This window comes from Schistocerca gregaria, chromosome 2 (assembly GCF_023897955.1).
Source record: "Schistocerca gregaria isolate iqSchGreg1 chromosome 2, iqSchGreg1.2, whole genome shotgun sequence".
NCBI lineage: Eukaryota > Metazoa > Arthropoda > Insecta > Orthoptera > Acrididae > Schistocerca > Schistocerca gregaria.
In genome coordinates, this window is record NC_064921.1 from 142,492,153 (window position 1) to 142,517,310 (window position 25,158).

The window sequence follows — 25,158 nt, forward strand, 5'->3', positions numbered from 1 at the left end:
ATTGATGTGCTACACATACGGGACCTACAACTGGAATTATGGTCTAGTGTGGACTCCCACTCTGTATGGCAGCACCTGCAGTCTCGTGGTCCTCCTACGCACCCTGATTGGAAGTATGGACATCAGTTTGGTGATTCGACCTTCAGTGCTGCCATTCATGAGTAGCTTTTACCAAAAGGATAGCGCTCGTACACTTACTGCTGTTGTAACCCAACATGCTCTACAGTGTTCACATGTGCCTTGGCCTTCTCGATCGCCAGATCTATCTCTAGTCGAGAACGTATAGGACATCATCGGCTGGCACCTCCAGCGTAGTCCAGAAAACGGCGTTAACCGTCCATGTATTCACTGACCAAGTCCAACAGGAGTGGAGCCTCATCTCAAAAACTGACATCCGCACCTGTGCAACACAGTGTATTCAACTTTGCGTGCTTGCCTTCAACAGTCTGACGGTTACACCGGTTCACATTTGCAATGGCTTATCTCGCACTTACGTTGACATGTCATCATGCAATGTTAATGATTTAAATATGACACGTAGGTGAATCTATTCCCGAAATTTCTTTACATTAATAATTTTTTGTTGTTGCGGTTTTCCCCGGAAGTACATAATATTTTATTCCTATTTCTGTCTTATATGAGAGAGGAAAAAATAAGAAAGCGAAATTTCCTAGTAACCAACTTCTAGTACACTAAATAATGCTCTTGCATCACACGTGGTAAATTGTTATGTTACTTTATAGCAATACTTTAGGGTTTCGATATATGATGAGTTCAACATTCATCTTCGTTATTAATCGCTATATTTGTTGAATTTCCATATATAGCTGTGTATCACCAGAGTAGTAGAACTCTGATTTTTACCACAACACAAGTGTGGAAAGGAGACTGAAGCAAATAACATGACTTGAAAATAGACTCTTGGAAGGAAATCACAGATGCTGCGTCTGGTGTGTCAGAACTAGTGAAAATTCGACTTCTCTGATGACATGACTAACTGCACCAAACATGTACTGAAACGGATGATAACAAATATCCTGTACTGTTTCAGTGCACCAGAATTCATAAAAAATGTAGATATGGAGATGCAAGAGCATTTGAACCATTAGAAATGGGGCACCAGATCGACACGAGGAAGAACATCAGCTTGCATTTTTCGACGTTCACCGTCCATCCAAAAAGTTCCAAGACTTATTTTATCACTGGTATATAAGTGATTCAGCGCAGTAGCTACGACGGCAACCTGAACAACTTAAAAACATAGATGTACATTCGACGAGTCAGTTGTAAGCGGGGATTGTTAAGTTCATAGTCAACGTGCGACCGTACGGTGTAGTCGTTGTTGTGTCAGAAATCGCAATGTAGTGTTTAAGCCATTCTTGAGAGTGTCCTGAAGTGAAGGAAAGTGTGTACAAGGTTTGTCCCATTCGGGTTGTCTCCTGAACGAAAGCAACGGTGCCTGGGCATATGCCGTGACTAGCTTGAAGTGAAATACGTGGACAATTCTTTTCTCGAACGAGTCATCACAGGTGATGAGATTTGGTGTTATGAAATCAAAGCTATCGCAAAATGACAAAATGCAGAAACTGACGTGAAGTTTTAACGATTTGACGACATAACAGACATTCAGTTGAACAACTGGTCATAGACAGACTTAACTGACAGTTACTCATGGGTGTATGAATGTTCTGTGCCTTGTAATCAGCCGGCCGGAGTGGCCGAGAGGTTCTAGGCGCTACAGTCTGGAACCATGCGACCGCTGCCGTCGCAGGTTCGAATCCTCCTCCGGCATGGATGCGTTTGATGTCCTTAGGTTAGTTAGGTTTAAGTAGTTCTACGTTCTAGGGGACTGATGACCTCAGAAGTTAAGTCCCATAGTGCTCAGAGCCATTTGAACCATTTTTGAACCTTGTAATCAGGTGGGACAGGGAAAGGGGATGTAGAACACCTAGAGCGTTGAAACCAACATTTTAATTTTTCTGTGCTTAGTAGTAATCTATTGTCGAATCGTTTTGGACTGATGTACGATTTAGGAAATCCACCGGTAATCACGTGTGAAGGGTAAGACAGTGATTGCAGCTGTGACCCTCTCCAGTAAGAAGAAAGATGCCGATTATTTACTGAAATTACTTTTAACAATCTCGTACACTCTCTGAACTACTACGTGTATAACTAACTTGAAGTAGCTCACAGATGCGAAAATGTTGCAAATAATATTCCACCCTTACATTCGAGGATACCATGTTGCAGGTACATTTTGAAGCATACAGTGTTTGCAAGCGAATATAGAAATAAGTACAGTAAAGATACGTTGTGCACAAATGTCGATAAAGTCTCAGTCCATACTACTCACCACAAGACACAGGAGAAGAGCTGCCACTGTCACCCTCATGGTGATGGAAGTGCTGTTTTGACCATTGGCTGCTGAGCTTTTATAAGGCCCGCCACTGCGTGATGTGGTGTACTCGTGATGCCGTTACTCTTTAACAAAGGGACTTAGCAGAGACTGCAGTCCAAATGCGACAGTGGAGGATCTGGTTGTATCGCAAGGTCACAGAGCACAGCTGCAACGAACTGAATATCTTATTGTCGCTCAGTTTTTCATCGACACCCGCTTGTTCCTAGATGTCTGCCTCAAAGGAATAGTGAACCAACAGGTCATGACGGGAGTACTCGTACATGAAACGTTTTGTGTCTTGACACGAGAAGAGAGTAGCCGTCTTAAGCCGCACACTCCTTCATCGACCTGCTGATTCTCAAAGCTCAAACTAAGTCCAATGTGTTAATTTGGAGATTGTCACATCGAAAAAGAAAGTGGTCATGCGTTACTGAGGGTGACGTACAACGTTATCTTACATACGTAATTTCATGAAGCACGTGTATGGTCTTGTATCGTGGTATTAACGATTTAAATGACAAATATACCTGTAGCTGCATTGTAGAATCTTACATTTGAAGTAAATCTTCAATAATATTTGTAGGGTTGGCATCCTGAAACTCATAAAGCAAAAGCGTTTCCGTAGTTGTTCAGGACTGAATGCTCATTTGGGAGGGTGTGGCCAGCCACATAGAGTTACACTACGCGATCAAAAGTATCCGGACACACCCAAAATATACGTTTTCCATATCAGACGCATTTTGCTGACACTTACTGCCATGTACTCCATATCAGCAACCTCAGTAGTCATTAGACACCGTGAGAGAGAAAATGGAGCACTCCGCGGAATTCACGGACTCCGAATGGGCCGAATGGCATACCACACGGGAGACACTAGTCCCACGACTTGCTATGGCAACAAGACTGAAAAAAAAAAAACTCTCACAGAATGTGTTGATCTGAAAAAAGAGTTCAAAAATATAAAATGGTACAGGATGGTCGAAATTCAGAGTAAAATGCGGGTGAGGTACACTATCTGATCATAATTATCCGGACACCCCCCAAAACATACGATTTTCATATTACGTGCATTGTGCTTCCACCTATTGCCAGGTACTCCATCTCAGCGACCTAAGTAGTCATTAGACGTGACACAGCAGAATGAGATTCTCCGTGGAATTCACGAACTAATAGTCAGGTTAGTCGGTGTCACTTGGGTCATACGACTGTGCGCGAGATTTATAAACATCCCTAGATCCACTGTCTCTGATGTGATAGTAAGTGGAAACATGAACGGATATGTGCAGCACAAAAGCGTACAGGCCGACCTCATCTGTTGATTAACAGGGAGCAGCGACAGTGGAAGAGGTTCGTATTGTGTAATAAGCAGACATCTATCCAGACTATCACAAAGAAATTCCAAACTGCATCAAGATCCACTGGAAGGACTATGATACTGAGGCGGGAGGTGAGAAAACTTGGATTTCAAGATCGGGCGCCTGCTCATAAGCCACACATCACGCCGGTAAATGCCAAATGATGCCTTGCTTGTTGTACGGATCGTAAACATTGAACGATTGAACAGTGGAACAACGTTGTGTGGAGTGACAAATCACGGTATACAATGTGGCGATCCGATGGCAGGCTGTGGGTATGGCGAATGGACGGTGAACGTCGTTTGCCTGTGTGTGTGGTGCCAACAGAGGCGGTGGTGTTATTGTGTGGTCGTGTTTTTCACGGAGGAAACTTGTACCACTTGTTTTGCGTGGCACTATCACAAAGTAGTCCCACATTGATGTTTTAAACCCATTCTTGCTTCCCATTGTTGAAGATCGATTCGGGCATGTCGAGAACCTGTCCATAATGCACAACCTGTGGCGGAGTGGTTACTCGACAATAACATTCCTGTAATGGACCAACCTGCACACAGTCCTGACCTGATTCCTATAGAACTTATTTGGGATGTGCCAGGCCTCACCGAGCGACATCTATACCTCTTGTCAGTGCAGCACTCCGTGAGGAACGGGTTGCCATTCCCCAAGAATCCTTCCTGACCGTGATTGAAGGTATGCCTGGGAGAATGGAAGCTGTCATCAAGAACAAGGTTGGACCAACACCATATTGAAATCCAGCATTACAGATGGAGGGCGCCACTAACTAGTTACTATTTTCAGCCAGGCGTCCGGATACTTTTTACCATGTAGGGTATGTCCTCCGTGGTTGCGATAAAGGTGAATGCTGATGTGGTTCCTGTGATAAGGACAAGTGGCAATGTCTGCTCCAAGTTTATCCATTTCAAGCTTGGTCTGTCCCTAACACATTCGATGTGACTCACCCTCAGAAGAGAGATTCCTCTGCATATATTTATGCTGAACTGACATTGAAATATTGCGACACCTCGATATATAATTAACTGTATTCCAAAACTTTTACTCCTGGAAATTTCTTTCCTGCTGCAAGGTAAATGGGGTAGCTAAGCTCTCTTCGCACATTAGAGCATGAGAAATGTTTTTCTTTTCCTTTCGTTTTGGTCTTTTGGCACCACAGGTAACACCGTCGTGAATTTTGTTTTCTACTTCTGTCCATAGAACCCCTTCATTCTTCTCTTTCGTCTTTCTTTCGAGATCGTCAGTATCATTTTGTCCTCTCCACTGGCGACTCCCTTCCGTTTTCCTGGTGTTCTGTGTCATTGATCTCTGGTGCTTTGCAAAATATATGTGCACACCCCCCCCCTCAGTTTCCCAACTTCATCCACAATTTCGACCAGCACTTCCTGTGTTTAATAACCTAACTGCTGCTTTCCTCTCGGCTTGGCGTATCCTCACTCTTCTGGTAGTACTACCCACATTCATCCTCATCACGTATCCTGCAAATTTTACCCGTTTCCTGGTACAAGTTGCAGGGGAACTCGTGGTCTAAGGCTGCAACCCCAATGTGATACAAGAGAATCACCCGATCTACAGTTGGCGTCATATATGGTGGGCTGCGAACGTCCCTTGTCTTCACCCTATTGCACGCTCTGTGTGGTATGTCAACGTCAGCGGTTAACAATCGTTCTTGTCACGACCAAGTTCATCTGGCAGACTCTCCGCTTTGCAGGGTGGAGATCAACAAAAGTAGCTACTCCAGCGAATTCTGGCTTCCTTCACACGTGCCCTTCTTGACAGACCTACGCCTCAAATGCTACGTACCTTTGTTCCAAAATTATACGTACTACTGGCAGGCGAAGACTGATTATGTGTAATGGTTCATACAGCGACTTTACTCAAAGAAAGATAAATTCTTCTCTGTTACAAACATAAACAAACACTAAAACGCAACGGGACCACTAGAATACAAAATACTTTCTTCTCTCTTACAAACATATGGTAACCTCTCACCCCTCTCCTTTCCTCGTCTGTTATGATTAGGTAGAGCTATTGGAGAATGCGTGGTTGGAAATGTCGTGTGGCTAGGGCCTCCCGTCGGGTAGACCGTTCGCCTGGTGCAGGTCTTTCGATTTGACACCTCTTCGGCGACCTGCGCGTCGATGGGGATGAATTGTTGATGATTAGGACAACACAACACCCAGTCCCTGAGCGGAGAAAATCTCCGACCCAGCCGGGAATGGAACCTGGGCCCTTAGGATTGACAGTCTGTCACCCTGACCACTCAGCTACCGGGGCGGACTAATGCGTGGTTAGGAGGGCATGTCTGAAGTAGCGTAGATGTCATTTTTTTCTTTTAGCGTCTAAGTGGCGAAAGCACATACTTACTGCATCTTCGTAAGTTCCTTTATATTCAGGGAAAAAGGGAGGACCAGTTGCCATCCGTAAGAAAAAAACTTAGAGAAAAGGAAGTGTAGCGCTTTTGACTAGTCCTGTGTCCCATGTGCGAAACTCACCACTGCTTAAATTTTAAATAAAAATCCCCATTAATGGCAACCGAAGACCTCTGTCATAAGAAGTCACCCTGGCTCTCTCAGAGTCATTGTCAAAGTGGGCGGACGAGTAGACAGAGATCCAGAGCAATCTCTCGCCCCATGGGGTAGGAAACTGCGCCAAAAAGGCGGAAGAATAGTCAATAGTCATTCTGATGAGCATTTAGAAGGCAGTGTAAACCACTACATTAAAGACACGTGGTGTGTATCCACAGTACATGAGACCTGTAACTGTACAAGGGTCCTGATAATCTCTCTGTAGGCAAAAAACTTCGCAACAGTCCCCCATTCCGATCTCCAGGAGAAGACTGCCAAGGGGAGGTGATCATGTGAAAAAGACAAAATGACTAATCAGAGGTTGACGTTCTAAGAGTCGGGTTGTCGAATTGAAGAAGTCTGAACGTGGCAGGGAAGCTAGAAAATCTGAAAAGGAAATCCTGAGATTACATTAGATTTACTTTCATTCTAATTTATACATTGTAAGGAAGTCCTACAGGTTGTAGAACATATCAGAAAAACAACAATACGTGACACATATTTACAACTAAAACAAATAAGCTAATGTACCATTCCACAGGTCCCAAGTCGAATGATTGCCATTTTTTAATGAACAGTAAATGAGAGAGTTATTTTAGAAATACTAATGCACTGAATTAATTTTTTTTTAAATTTCTTTATAGGCTAAGAAACGTGTAATACAACTACTATAATACAATGAACACATTACTCCACAGAAATGGTGTAGAAGTTAGATTGTACTTACACACACACACACACACACACACACACACACACATTGACAATGAACACATTACTGCACTGAAATTGTGCAGAAGTTATATTAGTTGGTTTTACTGAGAAATTGATCAATGGAATGGAAAGAGTTGGCCACCAATAAATCGTTTAGTTTTCTTTTAAACTGAATTTCATTGGTTGTTAAGCTATGGCTGCTGGCAAGTTATTGAACAAGTGTGTTCCTAAATAATGCTCACCTTTTTGTACAAGACTAAGTGACTTTAAATCATTGTGAACATTATTCTTATTTCTAGTACTGATTCCATGAATTGAGCTGTTGCTTAGAAAAAGTTATATATTTTTTAATGACAAATTTCATTAAGGAATAAATATATTGGGACATGTAGTTAGTATCCCTAGTTCCCTAAACAGGCTTCTGCAGGATGTTCTTGACTTCACACCACATATAACTTTTACTGCACGTTTCTGTGCCCAGAAAACTTTAGCCTGGCTTGATGACTAACCCCAAAACATAATCCCATATGACATTATGGAAAAAAGTAAGCATAGTATGCCAGCTTTTTCATGTTTATATCCCTCTATGTCTGGCACAATTCGCATTGCAAACAGAGATTTGTTAAGACGCTTCAGCATTTCTATGGTGTGCTCCTCCCAATTTAATTTATTATCAACCTGTAATCCCAAGAATTTAACACTGTCCACTTCTTCTATGTGCTCCTCATCGTATGTTAGGCATATACTCGTGGGACACCCCTTACAAGTTCTGAACTGCATGTAGTGTGTTTTTTCAAAGTTTAGTGACAAAGAACTGGCTAGGAATCAGTGATTAATGTCAACAAATATTTTATTAGCTGATCTTTCTAAGACTACTCTTGATTTGCTATTTATTGCAACGAACTTGTGCATCTGCTAATGTTACTGATGAAAGGTCATTAATATAAACAAGAAAAAGTATTCTTTTATTATTATTATTATGAGGTTTTCCTCATTACAGAGGCTTATCTCCAACATAATAATTTACTTGGAAATTACAATACAAACTATAACCGTTATTAAACAATATTCTCAAAATATTTCTCCAGGTGTTTCGATCTTGTGTGTCTTCTTCCTCTGCGCCCATTCTCCTCATTGTGTGCTGTACATTTTGGATCCAGATGGTCATAGGTCGTCCTCTTCTTCTTCTCCCCTCCGGTTCCCACTCCAGTATCAATTTTGGTATTCTGGTTTTCTCCATTCGTCGTACATGCCCGTACCACTGTAATTTCTTCCTATCCATTACGTCATATATTCTTTCTTTTATTTCCATTCTCCTTATTACTTCGGTGTTCCTTATATTTTCTATCCTGGAGATTCTTGCCGATATTCTCCAAAAGTCAATCTCTAGAGCTTGTAATTTTTTAATGTGATTCATGTTAATTGTCCAGGTCTCCGTTCCATACAGAACCACACTCTCTAATATGGATTTCTACATTAATTTTTTAGTTCTGCTCATTACATTCCTGCTACATAAGACTGAGTTAAGCATCCCAATGACCCTCCGTCCGCTACTAACTCTTTTCTTGATTTCTGACTCTAATTTTCCCTCGTTTTCTAAAATGGATCCCAAATAACAGAAAGTGTTTATCTTTTTGATTTTCTTTCCTTCAATGTATAGCTCATCTGAATCATTAGTGAAGTATTCTGTTTTTTAGTAATTAATCTTCAAACCCCAAGTTTTGTATGCTATTGCTAGTTGATTGCAAGTATAGTTAGCATCCTCCCCATCTTGTGCTACGACTACTTGATCATCAGCAAATAATAAATGGTGTAGGTAAACTCCATCTCTTATTTCTAATCCCATACTGTTTCATTTACAAGACCATGTTCTAAGGCTAATATCTATATAGATTATAAATAATGATGGTGACATGGGACAGCCCTGTAAAAGGCGTTTGCTTGTTCTAAATTTCTGTGAAAGTTTATTACCAACTTTCACTTAGCAAATGTTATCTTTATACATCTGTTGTATTATTTTAATCAAGGAAGGGTTTATGTTTTCCATATGTAGTGCTCTCCAAAGTAATTTTCTGGGAACAGTGTCATACGCTTTTTCTAGATCTATGAAAATTAATCCTATATTTTTGATTTTTCCCTATGTTTCTCCAAAATCTGTTGTAATGTGAAAATATGGTCTACATATGATCTCCCAGCCGTGAATCCACATTATTCTTCTTGGGTTCTAAAATTTTTTCCAGTTTGTTTTAATTACTTTTGCAAAAATTCTCATTAATGTGTTCGTAACACAAATTCCTCGATAGTTGGAACAAATTTTGCGATCCCCTTTCTTAAATATTGTATTATTGTAACCTAGGTTCATCTCGTTGGTTATTGACTCTCCATGTATCATTTTGTTGAAGAGCTGTGTTATCAGTTTCTCAATTTTGTCACCACCATATTTCAGACACTCCAGATTGATATTGCCTGGTCCCAGTGATTTACCATTCTTTCCTGTTCTCAACGCCTGAAGTACTTCACTTTCTTAAATCTGGATCTCATCATCTTCATGTCCTTTATCTTCCCCTGTTCCTTCTTCGAGATATTCTTCTCTGTCCTCATTTAATAATTCTTGAAAATACTCTTCCCATTCCTATTGTGTTATCAGTTGGAGATTAGTTTTGCTTTTTGTACCCTGTCGAAGCCCTTTCAATACTGACCATGCTTCTTTTGATCTCCCAAATACTAATTTGCTATTCACCTTGGCACACGTTCTTTCCCATGCTTCATTTTTGGCCATCCTTATTTTTTTCATCACATCATTCTTTTTTTCCTTGTATATTGGACCTCTAGTTCCTCTGACCACCACTCTGCTGCATGGTCGTGGTTTCTATCTTTTTTACCCAACACCTCTGTTGCTATGATTTTCACATAACATTTTATATAGTCATATATTTCCTCTGTACTTCCTTCAAATGATTCAACCAGTTTCCTTTCCATCCTGGCCGCAAAGAGTGTTCTGATACTTTCGTCTTGTAGGCTGTCAATTCACAAGAAAAAGTAAGGGCCTCAAAATGGAACCTTGTGGGACCCTACATGTAATTAGTTCCTATTTGGATGATGCCTGATAGCTTGATACAAGTCTCTTTCCTAATAACACCCTTTGTTTCCTGCCAGAGATATAAGATTTGAAGCATTTTGCAGCATTTTCTGTTACACTGTGATTTTGTAATTTATTTAAAAGGATATTGTGATTTACACAGCCAAATGCCTTTGATAGATCACAAAATATACCAGTTGCCGGTAATTTTTTGTCTAATGAATTAAGCACATTTTCACTGTAAGCGTGGATAGCCTTCTAAATATCAGAACCCTTTAGAAATCGAAACTGTGACTTTGATAGTATGTTATTTGAGATAAGATGGTTATAAATCAGATTGTATATTACTTTTTCTAAAATTTTTGAGACTGCTGGCAACAGTGAAGTTGGACGGAAATTTTATGCTGTTCCTTTATCTCCCTTCTTAAACAGTGGCTTAACTTCAGCATATTTCAACCATTCAGGAAATATTTCACTATTAAACGACTGGTTACACTGATAGATTAACATGTTACTTCGATCAGAATCACATTCTTAAATTAACTTTGTTGATATTTCTTCACATCCACTAGATGTTTTTGATTTTAAAGATTTTATGATGGACTTTATTTCTGCTGGGGTAGTGAGGGTCAAATTCATATCATGGAAGTAACTTGAAATATCTAGTCTGAGGTATTCCATAGCACCTTCTACTGAATCTGACAACTCCTGCTTTTCAGTAAGAGTGATAAAATGTTCGTTAAAAAGTACTGCACCAATGTATCATTTACTCTTAGTGCTATTTGTTCCTCTTCATGCCTGGTTCTACCAGTCTCCTACTTCACTATATCCCATATTGTTTTTATTTTGTTATTTGATATGACTATCTTTTCCTTGTAATATATTTGCCTTGATGTCCATATTAAGTCTTTAATATTTTGCAGTATTTCTTGTAATGCACTATAGCATCAACATCACAACTGTTCCGGACTGACAGATACAGTTTTCTTTTTGTTTTACAATATACCCCTATTCCTTAAGTAATCCATGGCTTCTTTGTAGACTTTGCTCCAACCTTGGTAAGTTTTGGGGGAAACAGTGTTGGGAAAAGGTAAGCACTTTATTAGCAAAAGTGTTATATTTTTCATTCATGCCATGAGCACTGTTAACATCAGTTCAGTGGATGTCTCTGAGTAGTGTCCTAAAATAATCAACTTTTGGCTTATTGATTACCCTCTTGAGCTCAGATTTAACAGATTTTATATCCTGTTCAGTATTAACATTTAACAGAATGAACTGCATGCCATGATCTGAGAGGTCATTTACTATTGAATTTGTAATACAATTTTGGTCATTGAACTTTTCTATAAAGATATTATCAATGGCGGTATGTGAACAATTGGCTACCCTAGTGGGGAACTTTACAGTGGGAATTAAGTTGAATGATAGTGTTACTAACTGAGATAAGTTCTTATTGGGAGAGTCTTTAAGGAAATCTACATTGAAATCACCAGAAACCACTATTTCTTTGTTTTTGGTTGTTAAATGGGCCAGTACAGCTTCAAGGTGGTTTACGAACAGATTAAAGTTACCTGCATGTGTTCGATATACACTTAATATTATGAAGGATTTTTGTGAAATTTTACTTCTGTTGCACATGCTTCCATATGCTGTTCTAGGCAAAATTTATGAATGTCTATGTTGTTAAATTTATGACAGTTCCTGATGAATGTGGCAACTCCTCGTTTCTCCATTTCTGATCTACAAAAGTGAGATGCTAAGCTAAACCATGTAACACTGAAAAGTTCTATACCAGTGGTCGCATGATGTTCAGAGAGGCATATTATGTCAGCTGGGCTTGAAGACTCTAATTCATCTACGCAGATAGTTAATTCATTAATTTTATTACTCAGTCCTCGAACATTTTGATGCAATAAAGATGGCTAACATTCTAAGGCTCATTCTGGATACAAAGGTGTTTAGTGTAATGAATTGGAGAGCAGGCTAGGATTTCTGGTCAGACGAGTATAGGGCAATATAAACTGCAACAGAAAATGAAATACCCGAAGTAGCATTCGGTGTGACGAGGAGGATAGGCAAAGAGAGAGTTAATGAGAAAAGTTCAATGATAGTGTTATTCTCCCCAGAATCTACATCAACTTAACACCGGCAACAATGCTCAGTTATACATAGAGATAGGACAACTGTATGAGAATATCGAACGGATAACTCAATATGTAAATGGAGATGAAAGAGCAACAGTCATTGAGGATTGGGACGCGGTTGAAAGGGAAGGAGCAGAAGAAAACTTTACGGGAGAATGTGGACTTGATATTTGAATGAGAGAAAGAAAAGACTAACTAAGTTCTGCAATAAAATTCGGATCACAAGAGAAGGATGTATGCTTGGTAAAGACTGGAAGGTATAGGAATACTCCAGTCAAAGCATGAACAGGTGGAGAGTTTGAAATCAAATACTGGACTGTAAGGCGTACCAAAGAGCAGACACAGATACTGATCACAATTTAGTAATGATGAACAGTAGACTTAAGTTTAAGAGAGTGGTCAGGAAGAATCAATGCGCAGCTTACTAGTCAGTTCAGCTATAGAGGTAATGACAGTTGTAGAGGGCATTCACAGAAGCTGGAAAGAAAAATAAAGGTACAAGGAAGTCAATTGGGAATAAGCCATTGCTAACACAATAAATAGTTCAGGTGATCGAGGAAAAAGGAAGAGCAAAAATTTTCTGGGAAATTCGCGGTTACTACAATACAAGTCTCTTAGAGATGAAATAAATAGAAAGTGCAGGGAAGCTGAGGATAAATGTGAACAAATCGGAAAAGAAATGATTGTCAGAAGAAACTATTCAACAAACAGAGAGGCTGAAACGATCTTCAGGGAAATTAAAATCAAAGGCGGTTACATTAAGAATGCTATGGGAATACCACTGTCAACCAAGAGGATACAATTGGGAGGATTAAGGCACAGGCTCTTAGACAAGCTATTTATCCAAACTGCTGACAGTAATAATGTATAAGACAATGGAAAAGAAAATAAGGCCATGTTAGATGACGATCGGTTTGGCTTTAGAAAAGACAGCGATACCAGAGAGGCTGTTCTGATGTTGCGGTAGATTATGGCAGCAATCCGCTCCCGGTAATTGAGTGTTCAGCGAGACAAAATATTAATCCTAAGGACCCGAGTTCGATTCCTGGTTGGTCGAAAAATTTATCCGCTCAGGGACTCGGTGTTGTTTTGTCCTAATCATCATCATTTCTTCCCCATCGACAAGCAAGTAGCCGAAGTCGCGTCAAATCGAAAACATTAATACCGGCGAACGGTCAACTCGACGGTAGGCCCTAGTCCCACGGCTTGTTATGGGAGCAAGACTGAAAGAAAATTAAGAAACGTTCACCGGATGTGTTGATCTGAAAAAAAGCGTTCGACACTGTAAAATGTTACAGGATGTTCGAAATTCTGAGGAAAATGCGGGTGAGGTATACTATCTGATCATTAGTATCCGGGCACCCCCCAGAACATACGTTTTTCATATTACGTGCAATGTGCTTCCAACTACTGCCAGATACTCCAAATCAGCGACCTCAATATTCATTAGACGTGACAGAGCAGGATGGGAAGCTCCGCGTAACTCATGAATTTCGAACGGAGACGTGTCGTCTTCAACGATGAGAGTCGCTTCTGCCTTGGTGCCAATGATGGTCGTATGCGTGTTTGGCGCCGTGCAGGTGAGCGCCACAATCAGGACTGCATACGACCGAGGCACACAGGGCCAACACCCGGCATCATGGTGTGGGGAGCGATCTCCTACACTGGCCGTACACCTCTGGTGATCGTCGAGGGGACACTGAATAGTGCACGGTACATCCAAACCGTCATCGAACCCATCGTTTTACCATTCCTAGACCGCCAAGGGAACTTGCTGTTCCAACAGGACAATGCACGTCCGCATGTATCCCGTGCCACCCAACGTGCTCTAGAAGGTGTAAGTCAACTACCCTGGCCAGCAAGATCTCCGGATCTGTCGCCCAATGAGCATGTTTGGGACTGGATGAAGCGTCGTCTCACGCGGTCTGCACGTCCAGCACGAACGCTGGTCCAACTGAGGCGCCAGGTGGAAATGGCATTGCAAGCCGCTCCACAGGACTACATCCAGCATTTCTACGATCGTCTCCATGGGAGAATAGCAGCCTGCACTGCTGCGAAAGGTGGATATTCACTGTACTAGTGCCGACATTGTGCATGCTCTGTTGCCTGTGTCTATGTGCCTGTGGTTCTGTCAGTGTGGTCATGTGATGTATCTGACCCCAGGAATGTGTCAATAAAGTTTCCCCTTCCTGGGACAAAGAATTCACGGTGTTCTTATTTCAATTTCCAGGAGTGTATATAGTATGTACAAAAACTACGAGGGAACAATAAGACTGGAAGAACTGGAAAGATGTGTACGGATTAAATAGGGCGTAAGACAGGGATGTTTTTTTTCTCCCCTACTCTTCGATCTATACAACGAATACGCCATCACGAAAATAAAAGAAAGGTTCAAGAGTGGGATATAAAATTCTAGGTGAAATGATGTCAATGATGAGATTCGCTTATTGCATTACTGTCTTCAGTGAAGTTGAAGAAGAATTACAAAATGTGTTAAATGGAATACAAAATATGGGGAAATGGGAATAATGGAAACTTAGCATCAGAAATGTAGAGCACGAAGCAGACGTAGTTAAGGAATTCTGCTGGATATGCAACAAAATAACTCATGACCTATGAACCAAGGAGGATATAAGAAGCACACAAGCACTGGCAAGAAGGGCATCACTGGTCAATAGTAGTTCACTAGTATCAAACATAGACCTTAATTTGAAGAGGAAGTTTTCTTTTTGTGTGCTAGTGAAACATGGACAGTGCAAAAACCAGAACAAAAGAGAATCGAAGAATTTGAGATGCGGTGCGATAGAAAAATGTAGAAAATTAGTTCACTGATAAGATTAAGAATTGGAAAGGAAAGAAACAATGTGAAGAAGAAGGGACAGAATCGGATATAAAAGGACTATATGAAAATCACTGACAAGAAGGAGCGCCTTGATGGTAAAGCATGCGTCAAGACATTAGCGAATGACTTCCATAGCACTATAGGTAGCTGTACAGGGGATAAACTGTAGAAGAAGACAGAGAATTGGCATAGACCTGGAAAATAACTGTGGACGTGGGTTGCAAGTGCTAGTCCGAGTTGTTGGTAGATGAGAGGAATTCGTGATGGGGCCACGTGAAAGCAGTCTGATGACGTGCGATTGATTAGCTCTTGTTTCCCTTCTAACATGGAAATGAACCGTTTCTGTACATAGACTCCTATGAAAAACGATATCTCCTAAGTCCCCTCTACAAGCCCTTGAAGCATGTAAGATGACTTGTGAGACACCTTGTAGGTAGCATTACTTATAGTGTTCCACTCCCGTAACTTTTGTGTAGTTCGAGCTCGTTTTTCCCTTTTACCTGAAGCTGAATTGCTAGTGGATCTAAATTAGTCACAATCAATAGTAAATTGAGATCTAGATGGCGTACATACACGGAGACCGTGGTTATATGACGCATACCTAAAGTTTTACGGCCGGCCGCTGTGGCCGAGCGGTTCTAGGCGCTTCAGTCTGGAACCGCGTGACCGCTACGGTCGCAGGTTCGAATACTACCTCGGGTATGGATGTGTGTTATGTCCTTAGGTTAGTAAGGTTTAAGTAATTCTAAGTTCTAGGGGACTGATGACCTCACTTGTTAAGTCCTATAGTGCTCAGAGCCATTTGAACCATTTTAAGTTTCAGGAAACGTGAGCGAATTTGTACAGATGGATTCACATTCTTGAGAAAATAACGTGTCGATGCTCTTATGCAAGGTAGCCTATGAAAGGGATAAGATAATAATAAAGGTAGTAGACTCGTATTAAAGGGTATCGAGGTTCAAAGACCCTCTGAACGTCAAGATTTCGGTTTCTGTGGATCCCTGATACTCTCAAGGCAAATGCTGTGAGACTGATTGTCAATAATACTCACTCCAATTCCCTTCCCCATAGCTATGTTAGCAGTGACCCTGTCGTCGACAGGAAATTAAAACTCAGTTTCCATTTTGCTCTCTTACTATGTTTGCCTGGACAGAATAAACATCTTTCCCAGAAGACTTGATGGGGAGAGAACATTCCTGGATATGTCCGCTACAGATAACTGTTTCCTGATTTCTCACGGATATATATTCCACCGAACCACAGACGAGATAAAGTATCTCATCGGTCGGGAGAGCTCAGTCACTTTAAATTTGGACCAGGCATCAGATGTCACCTGAGTAACCAATCCCTCAGTAACATTTAAACCATAATAAACCGCACAAATGGACTAATTTTGACGTGATGTTGAAGTGGAAACGAGAAGGAACAGCCACGGGTAAACTGAGAGCAAGTAGAGCTCCGGGCATTGCAAAAGTGCCTGAAATCGAAGCAAGGATTCACTCGTGAGTTCAAAAGCGCTACCAGCAGTTCAGCAAGTGCAGTGACTGCCAGTAGGGAATTGAAAAGGTTGGGATGCAATGGTCGAGCAGCACCTCATACGCCATACAGAGCGATTCTGCTGGATAGTGGCTGACCGGAAACAGGTGGTCTGGAACGATGAATCATGCTACACTCTGTGATAATCTGATGGAAGATTTGTACTTGGCGGAGGGCTGGATGAAGTTACCTACCAGCATGTGTGAACAGAGAAGCACAGAGGAGATGGTATTACAGTATGGTCGCATTTTTAATGGTTATAATTGTGGTATCCATATTACGCCTAGGAAAATGTTGAATGTAGCATCATATGGACGCACTTTAAAGCATGGTTTATTGTGTAGAGATTCGGTTTGGACACGATGGACCCACTTAAAAGACAGCATTATTCCCGAAATGGACTGCCGTGCGAATGCTTCCTACCTGAATCCAAATGGAACAACTTTGAAATGAGTTAGAACATCAGGGCCGCTCCGTACCCCAGCGTCCAGCTTCACTATCTTCACTGGTTGCGGCTCTTGAGTAAGAACTGGCTGCTATTCCTCGCTAGAAATTCAGATACCTCAATGAAAGTAGAGACCAAGACGTCAAGAGGCAAGATCGAGCATAGTAATATCCACAGAAATATGTCCAGATACTTCTTATTAGATAGTGTCTACTTACTAGCAATTCGTATAGTACATTTGACACTTTATATACTCGCTCTTCGATGCACTGTTATCTGTGTTATCACTGTCTGTGCTCGACATCAGCGCAACAGCTACGCACAGTTGGCGTGTGGCAGCACTAACAGTTGAGCAGGTGCTTCCGTCGTCGCTATTCGTTGACAGAGCCATTTAGTTAAGCAAACCAAAGACTACGTTTTATGGACAGAATCCTCCCAACAGGTCTACTAAAGAGACGACCTACGCTGTGCTTATATGTCCACTGATGGAATAGTGCTGTGCTGCGCTGTATTATCGTGTAACAGGGGACAGACTGTCACGGATATGATTACAGAGGTTGATGGTCATTAAGACAAAAGTGTTTTTTGTTGCCGTCAGATCGTATAACGAAATTACAATTACCAGTTATCTGCTCAGAGTGTGAAACCATTTTATCATCGCAACCCTACAAGGTAAGAAATGATCATCATGATGGAATAACAGAAATATATGCTAGTACAGAAAGATGTGAGTGTTCATTTTCCCCACATGCTGTTAAAGAGTGGATCGGTAGATAAATATTCTGAAGCTGGTTTGAGGAATCCATTGCAAGAACTTAACTGTCAGCTACAGATTAGTCGCGTAGATGTTTTCTAAATCTACAATACTATAAACGTACATTTGCTTTCCATGGACTGTCTGCTGCGATTTTATAACAACGAAAATGTTTAGTTGAGATCTGATTCTTATGAGTCAGCGGTAAAACTTTTGCTTCGTCGACAGAGCTTTTCCCTGTGTCTCACCCTTCCTTTTCGTCCTTAACGAGAGATAACGTCTGTGATGAGATGCTCGTTCACTGCTGCTGAGATGAATGTTGTATTTTTCTTTAAATTTGTCCAAACGTAATGACCTAATTCAAAGTCCGAAAACATTTTCTCAGTGATGTGCCACGATCAATTATTTCCTGACAGCCCAAGCTATCTCGTTTCTCTTTCCTTGGGCCTCATGAAAGCTGCTGTGTTTTCAGTATGTGGACGGATTTTGTGCGAAACATCTGATACACAAGATCTGGTTGTATTATTGTAGCTTACTACTGACTAGGTACTCCGAGTACATATCCCAAAGTACAATGTTGTACAATTTTGGCTATTTATAGATTTGTATGCGCTGATATGCTAGTTTGTGTAGTACCAGCTACTCCCTATTTGTGTGCTATAAACGAATGACATTTTCCAGGTTAGATTCTTTTTTATTGATGCGTTTCCCTTATTATCCCACAATTTCCCTAATATCTTCGAAGTCGCCGTCATTAACGTTTCTTGGACCTACGTAAAAATAAAAACTTAATTTTTGTGCTTCTTGTGACCTGAAATAGTAGAGACCTTCTTCTCAAAATTTACTTAGCCTTTGTTAAGCTTAATTCCAAGTACAGTATTTTTATTTTATTTTCTAGAAAGTACATATACACAGGCTTCTCATACAATATTTGTTGGAGATATGCAACAAACCATCTATGTTACATCTTCCTACAGTTGGCGAACGTGGGACAGCACTCACATGTTGCAGTTTAAAATGGGGAACCTCAAGAATAATATAATATCTTTGTTGTTGCCTTTGTACTGTATCGTTAGTACACTGCACTTATTATATGCCTGAAAATAGTTTCTGTATGAAGATCAAGCATTTATCAACGTAATCAGTAACAAAATAACAACAGTTTTTTGTAATAATGCTGACAACGCTCCTATCCCTAATGACGTATAAGATCATATCAGCTACGACGTTCTTTGCAAAAATAAGTTTCAAGTACATGAGGATCAGAAATCTGGTAAAAATCACGTTCTTCACTCTCTAATTCTGATTCCATGTAATCCGTTGGAGACCCTTATTTAGTAACTCAGAGACAGACCAATTTCTGAACATTTACTTTATAATGCCCAAGACAATATTTAGTAGGGGTAGTTAAGCGCATATACACACTTTGGTCGTTGATACCTAATGTATTCCAAACAAGTGTCTGTCCCATTTAAACATAATCCATATAATGGTTGAAGGTTTGTAGGTGGAGCACATTATACGCTTTAAAGTATACTATTCTAGTGTCATATGCACTAAAGAGAATATTATTAGGTGTCATGTTCTATTGAAATCACGAATCAGTAATACGTCTGTGGTGTGCGTACTGTAAGACCTGCGGCACACACACCATCAGATTATTTGACTTGTCGCTCTAACGAAGTAGGCGAGTGTCAGCAATATGTCTCGTGGTCTTATCGTGGCGTGTTTATCTTCTGCCGTTAGGTCAGACGATAGATATGCCACTTGCACGCTTAGAATAGCAGATTGACGGTGACCAACTTTAAACAGAACTTGATTAATTTTCACACACATTTACTAAAATAATAAAAATCATAAACATTATTTACTTGATTCTGGATGCTATTTACAATTCGTCTTGGTACGTTAATCTTATTCTCACATATCTCTGATACTTGACAAAGTGTCTATACATTTCTCTTCATGGCTATGTACAAGATTATGATAATCTTATTAGGCGCAGACTGAAACTTGACTACAGACTAATGCAGACTAATACAGACTGACTAATCGGAGGTCTGTACACTTGTTATAATACCTTGAACATTCAGGTATCACTGCGCGAGGAGAAAAGGTTCTACGTTAGCAGCAATCTCATTGGCTGCGAGACATATTAATACACGGATCGGCGAAAGCAGAATTTGGTCCGTCTCTAAGACAGCACCATCTCGTAGTGCGGAGACGGACGAGCGCTGCGCCTGTGCTGTTGTGCTTAGCGGGGCGCGCTCTAGTGGGAAAGGTGTGTACGCGCTGACTACGCGGAACTATGTACACAACAATGTCATAGATAAACAATGAGAGAAAGAGGAGTGATGCGAGGAAAAAGAAATACTTTCACAAGCAAGACAGGCAAAGCATTCATGAACTGTTGTTAAAAATTCAAACATAATTTCCTAAATATTCTCTTTCGCTATATAAGGAACACTTTTAGTTTACTACTAGCGGTAATGACATACAGTTTCTGCTATTTGTACTGCATGTCAATTGACTCATATTATCAGTGTTTTAATTTTTCTACTTACAAAAAAGGACATTAAAAAGGATTATCTGAAGAATAATTACCATTGCGTTGAATTTCTTTTGAGAACATGCGTCAAACGAACCCATCATCTCTCTATACAACATTATCATTACTGGCCATGCAGCACAATATAAAATGTCCATTAATTTAGCATTGCTGGCTTTGCAGTGTTTGAGTCTCCTGAAAGCGTGCAGTATAATAACGTATTGTTTGTGCTTGACAACGGTCCCCTTCGTGTTACATTAAAGTATGCTATGTGAGAAAAAATGAGCCTTTCAATATGTGGACATGCGTTAAGTTCATGTAGTGCTAATATCTTGCCCCTACATACAAATGGGCAGTAGTACATTCGCATATACATCACGAAAGGCTAGTTCGGAAATTTTTGGAAAACCAATCTTGAATAATTGAAACGTTATGGGTGAAGAATTTCTTACTGAAATTTAATCAGCAATCACAAAGTTCTTCTTTAGGCTTTCAAAAATATTTCAGTTTACCCAATTTGAAATGGATGGCTATGTATTACTCAGGGCTGCATACTGCTTAGAGAGCCTTCATGAATATTTTCACTGTAAAGATTGATGTATCTGCTTGTTATTTCCTGACTCGCAGTTCATTTTCTTTCCTATTTAACCTTTTACATTTAATGTAGTAGTATTCACATAGCCATTCTGATTCAAACTGAACGGTATGGTCACATCGGTATGATTAAGTTTAGTGACTTCTATTTTATTGGTGATGGTACCCTAAAACAATACTGAGGAGAGTCATCTACTCATATTGATTACTATTTACATCTTGATAAAAAAGGCTTAATTTCTCATTAGCGACATGTTCCTTGTAAATGGTTGCACCACGTCAGAGAAGTCAAGAAGAAGTTCGTACCCATCCATTTTGTCATTGTGCAAGTAGGCTGTTTAGGTTTTTATATTGGTAACGCCTTGTAGCGCTCTGTATGAAAATGAATGGCTGTGCTGTGTGCAGTCTGTGGCTGGTTGGCGCTGTTGGAATTTGCTATTGTAGTGTTGGGCAGTTGGCTGTGAACAGCGCATAGCGTTGCGCAGTTGGAGGTGAGCCGCCAGCAGTGGTGGATGTGGGGAGAGAAATGGCGCAGTTTTGAGAGCAGATGATCTGGACGTGTGTCCATCAGAGACAGTTAATTTGTAAGACTGGATGTCATGAACTGCTATATATATTATGACTTTTGAACACTATTAAGGTGAATACATTGTTTGTTCTCTATCAAAATCTTTCATTTGCTAACTATATCTATCAGTAGTTAGTGCCTGCAGTAGTCTGAATCTTTTATTTACCTGGCGGTAGTGACGCTCGCTGTATTGCAGTAGTTTGAGTAACGAAGATTTGTGTGAGGTAAGTGATTTGTGAAAGGTATAGGTTAATGTTAGTCAGGGCCATTCTTTTGTAGGGATTATTGAAAGTCAGATTGCGATGCGCTAAAAAAAAATGTGTGTCAGTTTAGTGTTGATCAGAATAGGGGAAGAGCGAAATGTCTGAGTACGTTGAGTTCTGCTCAGCTATTTGAAAATCCAATAATGTCAGAGGTTTATCAGCACAGTAATTCATTAATTTTTCTAAGGGGGCGTTTCATATGTCAACCCTTAGCAAAGGATACCACACTGGAATCTTCTGATTTTTTCTTGTAGTTTGTGTAATTAGTGGAGCTAGTGCTTATTGCTAGCGTGTAATTATAGAGAGAATTTCCTTTGTAGTTGTAGTTTTTCATTGTTGTACAGTAAAACAGTTGTGGCATGCATGTAGATTTGCACCAAGTATTTCGCAGGTGCGCTTGCAAATTAACGAGATATTATTTTTAATGATATGTTAATGTGTTCTCTTATTTTTGCTCTTCAAATTGTGCTTTTCTGTGTTCTCGTGTGAAATATTGTGAGAATAATGGCGTGGGGAAACCGTAATACTAGGCTCCAAAGTAAACTGAGAAATGACAATGAAGACGAAAGCAGTGTGTTAGCGCCACCGTGTAATGAATTAACTAATGCTCAAGGTAGTAATTTCGTAATTGTGCATAAGGAAATGGAATTGGCTGCAAATAATGGTGTAGACAGTGAAACAATTAGTGAACAGGGAAGCATTATCGATCGATCGGTCAGCAACAGCTCGCCTCAGGAATCCGAAATGACAGGACACAATCTCGCAAATACTGTAGATTCTGGTTTTTGGGTCCCTCACCGTGTTCTCAAATAAGTCAAGACACATTTTCGGCTTTTCAAAATGTGAATGTTGCCGGTGCAAATTCACTGCTGAAAAGCACTGAGGAACATGTTTCAGACACCAGTGCATTGTTATTACAATTAATACAACAAATGGGACCAAAGCTTCAAAAGTTAGACACGATGGAACAAAGCAGAGACAAACACAGCAAAAGCTACAAAAGTTAGACACAATGTAACAAAATCTTCGAAAGTTAGACACAATGGAACAAAATCTTCAAAAGTTAGACACAGTGGAACAAATCTTCAAAAGTTAGACACCACGCTTGAACAAACGCGTGAAGATTTAACTACTGAGTTACATAACATTGAATCGAAAAGTCAGAAAGTCTGTAATGACGTAAAGACACAAATTTTTGAGCATTTTCAACCTATTTTTTCGGGGCATGAAAATGCATTACAGAATCACGAAGCAGCCATAAAAGAACTGCAAACTATTGTTCATGAAAATCACGAGACCTTACGGGCTAAAATTGACTCAGTTGCATCTACCGATTCGGTTACGCTACTTGCAAAAACTCAGGAAAACTTAAAGGACACAGTAGATACTCTGAAAATTGGTTCAGAAAGACACATGGAGGAAATTAGTTCACTATCACAGAAAGACCAAGTAAAACATAGCATCATAATGATGAAACTTTTCCAACAATCTGAATTTTCCAGTCTTGTGAAATATTTTGAAGACATGTTGCACAAGAATCAGTAGCTGTCAAACCCATACAGCCCCTCAGAACTCATCCTCATTTGCTTCATCAAATTGACTGAACATTTACGACTTGTTATTTTGGCAGGATGTTGCAAAGAAGACATTGAAGCTTTTCAGGGACTGTTACAAGAATTGGAAGTGACACTGAAACCGCGGGACGCGAAAACAGGAACACAAGTATTACAGGTCACATCCGTCACATTTCCTCAATGAAAGAAATAATACCTGGACACGACAAGGCTATTTTTACAAGGTAAATCGTGACCAAAAATGACACCACCCGTATGACAACCGTTGATAGAGTAGTAATAATTACAGGGAAAGATCACCTCTCCGCGATAATTGTGGTGTCACCGCCAGACATCACACTTGCTAGGTGGTAGCCTTTAAATCGGCCGCGGTCCGGTAGTATACGTCGGACCCGCGTGTCGCCACTATCAATGATTGCAGACCGATCGCCGCCACACGGCAGGTCTAGAGAGACTTCCCAGCACTCGCCCCAGTTGTACAGCCGACTTTGCTAGCGATGGTTCACTGATTTCTACGCTCTCATTTGCCGAGACGATAGTTAGCATAGCCTTCAGCTACGTTATTTGCTACGACCCAGCAAGGCGCCAGTATCCGTACTATTGATATTGTGAATCATCTACCATAAAGGGCGACGTTCTCCATTGATGGATTAAAGTTAAGTATTCCAGCAGCTACGTCCGTTTTTCTCAATTCTAATTCCCTTGTCTTGTTCCAGACCTCACTCCAGCCTGCGTGACCTGAGGCGCGTGCATTTCGGCCTCCTTTTTCGGTTGGTTCTCCTGCCAACCACAACATTAATGACTATCACAGAGACAATCAAAGAAACAGACAATATGCAAACCAAATAATTATTATCAAGGGAGACAGAATAACGACAGACGCAACGGTCCACCACGCAGTTACGACTCCGGGAGAAATTCTCCACCACATGACCGACAAAAAAGAAACTATGTAAACTACCGACAAACGACAGACCTGAATTTCATCATAACTGGCGGGATTCAAACAGCGCAGCGCCCTCTCGACAAGGTGAATTTGTAGAAGTTAGGTCTCCAAATCCCAATAACGACGCGCGCCAACAAAGAGACAATAGGCAATGACTCACACCGCTGGCAGTCACAAAACGTACGCATGAAACTGACGACGCAGCTGCCGCGGCTAGTAATTAGGTAAAAATGGAAGACATTAGGGACATCTTACTCCAGGAACACGACGTAAAACATAACAACAGTGCATATCCTGTGATTCACATTACAGTAAATACAGTGAAATTTACGGCAGTACTTCACTCCGGCAGTCCCATTTCAGTAATTAGTGAAACAGCCTTTATCAAATGCAACAAATCGATCGATTGCCCCACACTTCCTTTACGTAAGATTAAATTACAAGGTGCAATCGTTGTGAAAAGTGTAGATGTACGCCAACAAACCAACTTAGAATTCTTTTGTCAAAGCCACAGCTTCTCTATGAAATTCCTTATTGTTCCATTATTGTCGATGGAAATTATATTGGGAGTAGACTTTTTAAATGAATACAAAGCAATCTTAAACTTTTACGATGCTGAAATAAGTTTAGAGAAAGAAGGTATGTCAATAGCTTAGAAATTTGAAGATTGGCTCTCAAACCATGACGAGGAAATTAATCGACTTTACCTTCTGTTAGACAAAAGTTCGGAATTTTTGACAGAACTAGACAATAACAATCACTCTACAAGTACTGACAAGAATGATATCGACGGCATATTTCATACCAATGAGTTAATTC

General features: G+C 40.4%; 2 protein-coding genes across 6 annotated transcripts in view; one reads left to right on the plus strand and one right to left on the minus strand.

The window, feature by feature from the left end:
- LOC126336538 (proline-rich protein 2-like) overlaps nucleotides 1-25,158 on the plus strand; it is a 479,405-nt gene that overhangs the window by 406,302 nt on the left and 47,945 nt on the right. The gene's annotated exons all lie outside the window — the stretch shown is intronic.
- Nucleotides 1-25,158, minus strand: part of LOC126336532 (proline-rich protein 2-like) — a 271,653-nt gene that overhangs the window by 241,489 nt on the left and 5,006 nt on the right. The window contains exon 1 of one of the 4 annotated variants that reach the window (XR_007564972.1): nucleotides 2,354-2,396. The exons of 2 other annotated variants lie outside the window; for them this stretch is intronic. Coding sequence is in view for 1 of the 2 variants with exons in the window: in XM_050000335.1 (XP_049856292.1) it covers nucleotides 2,354-2,392 (39 nt within the window). In the remaining variant the exon portion in view is untranslated. Of the gene's footprint in view, nucleotides 1-2,353; nucleotides 2,397-25,158 lie in introns of those variants that run through there. One more of the 4 variants, XM_050000335.1, reaches the window with a different exon arrangement.